Here is a 6,764-nt window from a genome sequence, read left to right as displayed (position 1 = left end):
GAGAGAGAGAGAGAGAGAAGGAAAAGAGAGAGGGGATATACCCCACGGTCGATGCCTATATAGCGAGCTACGAACGCAACAGATCGTTCCAGTCGTTGTCTCTCGTCTCAGGATTTCCTCGCCTCCTTTTTTTTTTAATCTATTGCACGTCCTCGGATTAGCCTCGATTTTTCCGAGGTCTCGCGATACATTCTCACGATGTGCACGTTTAATCAAACGACCGTCTAACGAACCGATCAGCTTCGCCGGTTCGGTTATCGCGATCGAAAGTGCTCGAGGTGGTAGCGCGCGGTGATAACGAATCATTCTCCGGCATGTTCTCCAGGACGTAGAACAGAGAGTTTTCTCGCTGTCACCAAGCGGAAGCTGGGAAGGAGTTTCTTAATATATAAGTGCTTCTGTTTAATATTAAGTATTTCGTTCTGCCGCGCCGCGCGGATCAGGCGTCTTAATTGTGCGCGCGTGGCGCAGCATCCCGAAGGCTGGATCCGATTCGTAACACGAAGAAACTCTTACCTCCTATTTTTTCCCGCGGAACTTCGGAGGTCTCGGTTGACAGCGACATGCCGCCGCAGGAAAAGTTTCCGGCGTCCGCCGGAGTTTCCGGGGATCTGTCACCGCAAGACGCGAGTCCCGATGGAGGTCTGTCGACCTCAGCCTCGTCCGACGGACTTTCCACCGTCAAGGGTCGCAAAAGCGACGACGACCAGGATGATCAGGAGCAGCCCAAAGACATGGACTTCGACGATCTGCTGCCGCACGTAGGTGAATTTGGCACTTATCAGAGGATCCTGTTTGTGCTGATGATACCATTTGCCTTCTTCGTCGCCTGGGTATATTTCTCACAAATATTCATCACTCTCGTGCCAGAGGAGCACTGGTGCCGTGTACCGGAATTAGAGGACCTCACGGTTGAAGAAAGGTAAATAGATAGTGTTTGTTATCGTTCTAGGGCTGTGCCATCTAAGAACAAAGAAATTAAAGCAATAATAATATATAAAATAAAGAAAATTTAAGAAAATTAAAGAAAATTGAAGTTGTAAAAAGAAGGTTGACAAAAGAAGGTAATATATGTGTAAGCTCAGTGAATGATATAAAAATGACATGTTCAGAAATAATACAAAGTAGAACCAAGCATGATGAAAGGTAAGTGGATATTGAAAGCATCGTCGCGCTTTCGTGCTTTAACATTTGAAGAGGCTGTACTGATTAATGTAGAATTAATTGAAAAATTATTAATAATATTATTTATAATTCTGTTGCAAAATTAAATTAGAAAAAAGAATGTTTAAATAAAATAATGATGTACTGCACTCAAAGCAGATTTTATCGTTAAGTGAATTGTATAACAACTCATTTATACAATACTAAATCATAATAAATGTTTGATAGAAGAAATTATTACGTGTTTTTTTTTAATACGAGAATGTTACTACTTAGAAGATTATTACTATTTTTAAAGCAGTGTAATTTTTTGCTGCTCATAAACTATTTTTATATGTATTTGAATATTTTTTTTATCTTACCATTATTTACATAATTTTTTTCATGTAATGAATTATTTATCTACATAACTCGTTTAAAATTCACAATTTTACACGAAATTTAGTTTTTATGATTTTCATAATCTTTGCATGTAAATTATTTCGACATTGAGATAATTGTTTCACGTTTTATTATTTGGCACGTGATTGTTTGAACGTGTTATAAATACCAGGAGACACGGTAGAATCTCGGCGCTAAGCCAAATCTTATCTACGTAATTCGCTTCAAATTCACAATTTTGTGCGAATATGATTTTCATGATTTTCATGATTTTCATGATTTTCATCATTTTTTGTGCGTGAATTATTTTAACATATATTTAAATATTTCTTTATTATTTGACAATTTGAATATATTGTCTTATCTACGTAACTCGTTTTAAATTCACAGTTTTCTGCGAATATGGTTTTCATGATTTTCATCATTTTTTGTAAATTATTTTGACATATATTTAAATATTTCTTTCATGCTTCATTATTTGGACATGTCACATAAACTCGTTGAAAATTCACAATTTTGTGCAGATATAATTCGTACATAAATCACAAAATGAATATGTAACACTTAACAAAGGTCGAATGATAATTTACCTTAGTCTCGTATCTTCTCTCTTATCACTATATATTTGTTTAACACAAAACATTAAATGGCTAAAATGCATCGTTCACTTATCGATTAATGATTAGTGCAGAAAATTTAAAAACAAAAACCTATATGATTCCTATCAAGTGATAAAACTCTCACAATGTGGGATAAATGGTTTTTTTCGATAAAATTATGAACGCACATTCTAACTTCGAAAGAATAATAGAGCGTGTTATAAATGCGCAATGATACAGATAGTCCCCTTATAGTGACGCACGTGACGTTGATTCAATAGGAGAAGAAACTTTTCATCAGAAGCTTGGAGAGCGTCTGCGATAACAGGTTTCACAATTTTAAAATTACTTTGCTTTTTCATTATGCTTATGCAAGCTGCATTTCTATAAACACCTCTTTCTTCCTTTTCCAATTATTTTTCTTTTTAATAACTTAAGGATCGTAATTTATGTCTGTGGTTTCGTCGATCATATCTTTAAACTTCTTTTCTTACGGTAATCCGAGCAGATTTTATTCTACTCACGACTACCGGTATTCCGCGGAGACTATTCTCTTGCGCGGTAAAATTGTTCGCACGAACAAATATACTATGAACATTCAAATTACTCGGAATACGTAGAATCGGTGATTCACGGCCTGCGATTTGCTATATATTTTTCCATTGCTTGGTCAGCGCGTTTTTATGAATTATACTAACATGATGCTATTATAGATAAAATATTATAGATAAATTAGATATAAATTTATTATATAATGGATTGCCTAGTTTACAGTTATTCTTCAGCCTTTTTTCATTTAGAATCTTTTTTTTAAATTAGAGAATTTAAAATAGAGAATTTAAATTAGAGAATTTTTTTTAATTCGCTATCTGTACCAAGATAGACAATTTAATGATTCCAAGATAAACAAAGAAACACAGAGAGGCCACAATAATTTTACTTAAATTTACCTTAAGCAACCATTAATTTCCATCTGATTTCAGAACAGAATTTTGTTTATAATTTATGTTATACATTATATACGTTATATATATATTATATACGTTATATACATTATATACGTTATACATAAATAAAAATACATACTATACATTTTAACCTTTAAGAGGATAAAAGTGGCCATAGTATCCCAGATATAGTTTTCTTTAAAATTTTTTTCTACAAAAAACTCTGAATAATATTGCCCAGAAATGCCTAGAAATCTTAAAATAATTCATAACATTTACATTTCTTTATCTCAAAAAAGTATATAACTTACCTACGCATTTAATTTTAACATAATATATAAATATAATTATGTAAAATTTTTTAAGATGTTCTGATCGACCATCCTACTTTGAATATCTTTAAACTATCTAATTACTTTTAAAACTTTATATTTTATATAAAAGATGTTATATGTTTTATATATAATTGCATTTTTGATCTTCAAATGTTTTTTGTATTACGCGAACTCTAAACTGTAATTACTGTAAATAATTTCATCTTAAATTGTGACACGATTTGTAGATTGTTTAAAATGCAGGACATTATGTGTGGATATATTCGTATTTACGTGGCTTGTCTTTGCGATGTACACAATTCTGGCTGTAACGATATAATGCGACATAAGTGCGCTAATGACTCGTAAAAGCACTCCTAACGATCTGTTATGTTGCTCTTGGAGTAAACATGCATAGTTCATGGATTTTTTTTTAAATAAAAAGGAGTAAAAAGAGAAGAAAGAGAAAATAAACGCGTATGTTGTAATGCTATTCTCGGCTATTCTGTCTCGCCAATGTACTTTTTTTTTCATGTTTGTCGACAGCGAGCATCGGCGATTTTTCATCTTCGGCGATCGCGAAAGAACGGAAACTACGGGCAAACGTATCGGTGTTAGTAATAATGTACGTCAGTCAGGGAAAGTATGGAAACGGACGCGACGTCGAGACCTTCACGACCACAATCGATTGCACGATTCGGCGCGACAAGAATCTCGCGATTAGTAATACTTGCGAGCTAGTCTAATAGCCTACTTCTATCTCTCTGACGTCAGTCTAATGACGAGATAAATGACCGGTTGATGCTAGTTTTTTTGCAGAAATTCATAAGAAATGCACACAGATATCAAACGGGACTCCGAGTTAGCTTATTACATTAGTCGACGAAAATTCAATCTTTTTTGGCCTCAAATAAGTAAACAAAGTTGTTTCTGGTAGAGTTTGATGCGCTGATTACAAATGTGATCCTGAAAATGTCATATCATGTCAAGTTTTTGAGATCTTCTAAACTAAAGATAAAAATGAAGTATTTGACTATTTTCAACAACCTACAAAATGTTTAAAGGCTCGTCTACATAGAAATTATGAACGATCGTGAAGTCTTAAGTCGTAGGAAACTGATCAATTACAGTCAAATATAAGAAGAATATTCGACTAGGATTAGTCAATTTTCTATTAAATAAGTTTTTACAAGAATGAAAAACTCTTAATTTAAAAAACAATATCGAAAAATAATATACAGGGCACATAAAAGTCAAATAAAAATCAAAAATATGAAAAAAACAAATGAAAAGTATAATATAATATTCTATAATTGATTAAAAATCATATATATATATATATATTATATATAACATGTTTCAGTCTCACGATTGAGCCTTCTTCAGATATGCAGGAGATGTTACATTGGTTAAGAGCAGTCGAAAAGATAGACAAAATTATACACATAGTGATGATGAGATGTTTTTCAGAGAAACGGAAAATGCTCGCAATTATTTGTGATCTTAAAACCGTCTATGGACTTTTATGAAGACGAGTTTTAATTATTTTCAGTATCCAGACAGAGTGTTTTTTCTTGTGAAAATACAAAGTGTCATTCTTGTAAAAATACAAAGATTTCTAAATATCGAAGAGCTTGGGTTTGAGAAAAAAAAATTCATTTAAACATTACCCGGGAAAAAATGTTATATATATCAACATATTTTATATATAATTGTACATAAAATATATCAATTTTATATATAATTATATATAATTTTATATAATTTTATATAATTATATATAATTATATATGAAACATTTTTTTTCTCAGACATGCGTTAAAAGTTTATTTATTACGATTCTACCAAGTCTTTAAAAATCTGGAAAACAATCTAATCGGCCTTCTACAATAAGCTATTAGAATAAATAAATCAGAAGTCAGACGTTCAAAATTGACAACTGTGATTGGTCAATTTTTAGCTTCTGATTTATGACTAATGGCTTATTGTAGAAGATCCACTTTTTGCATCAATGTAAGTTGACTCAAAAAAAGTTGACCTAAAAAAAATCATAGCAATCGAATATGGAAAGGGTAAGAATAATACTTTAATATAACATCTAGATGCCGAAAAAAAATTGTTAAACATTTTGTAGATCATTGAAAATGCATCATTTTTTGCATGGCACTTTTAGATTAGAATATCTCAAAAGTTTGACGTCATACGATAATTTCGGAGTCACATTCGTAACAACTTCGTTTTACTTTAATTAAAGTCAAAATGGTGTCAATCAATTATTATTGCACTTTTAATTATTGTTTCCAAATGGTAAAACCAATATACGCCACTTTATCCGCTGATCCGTATAATTAATAGACCGATTGACGTTCGTATCAAATGGAGTGGAAAAAACATTTTTAACATGTTCGCGACACTATGCTTCGAGAAGATTAGCGAAGGAGATATAATTCACGATAAACCATTATCCCACACATAAGCTTTTATAAAGTGCTGGCGTAGCGCTTTAATGAGAATACATTTTTCATAAGTGATGAGTGAAATATGATGAGAAAATGCGTTCTTATCTTACTTGAAATTTTTCCGTCATTATTATATTTACGACAATCTATTCGGCATCTATATTCGGCAAACTGCATACAGAATTTGTTACGCTCGAACTAATGTTTTTGTGACTGTTATAGCGGTAATTGGAAAATCAATAAAGCATGTATTTATACAATGCCTTTTGGCTGCCTAGAGACCGGCACGAGTATTCGTGGATAATGAATAATAAATTTGCACGAAACCTTCGTGTAAGCAATGAGAGCGTGAACGTGAAAAATACCTGTGTAAGCCTTTCGACATAACGCTGTGCTAATATCACATTTATTGCATATAGCCGATAAAGAAACGGATCTTAAACAAGACATGATGCGCCTTTCGATTTATATTTAATCGTTATATAATAGATAGCGGATAGAGATTAATAATAATAAAAAAGAATTCTTGATATTGATAAGAAATAAATACAATAATAGGACATGTAAGAGTCTAAATTAATGATTTTTTTTTTGTATGTTAAAAAAAAATATTACACGATAAAATCATATTCTAATCAATTACTAATCTAATCAAATTACAATATGACACATGTTTGATTGAAATAGAGATTATAAATAAAAATTAAAACCAGACGCACACGAAGAAAAGATAGTTTCATTATAAATAATTGTCATTATACACGAGAGATCCGCATAATTAAGCAAATTTCATCTTTGAATTTCAAGAATATCTGAAAGTAAACTTTACTTATTTACATAATACACACACACACACACATATATCTATATATATATATATATATATATATATATATATAT

The 6,764-nt window shown here is 31.7% G+C and overlaps 1 protein-coding gene across 1 annotated transcript in view; it reads left to right on the top strand.

The window, feature by feature from the left end:
- The first annotated feature begins 563 nt into the window (after positions 1-563).
- LOC105626179 (organic cation transporter protein) overlaps positions 564-6,764 on the top strand; it is a 19,929-nt gene continuing 13,728 nt past the window's right edge. Inside the window, exon 1 of the mRNA XM_012207489.1 lies at positions 564-922. Coding sequence (XP_012062879.1) covers positions 564-922 — 359 coding nt within the window. The remainder of the gene's footprint in view (positions 923-6,764) is intronic.

This window comes from Atta cephalotes, assembly GCF_000143395.1.
Source record: "Atta cephalotes unplaced genomic scaffold scaffold00004, whole genome shotgun sequence".
In the NCBI taxonomy this organism is placed as follows: Eukaryota; Metazoa; Arthropoda; class Insecta; order Hymenoptera; family Formicidae; genus Atta; species Atta cephalotes.
This window is presented reverse-complemented; position numbering and strand designations above follow the sequence as displayed.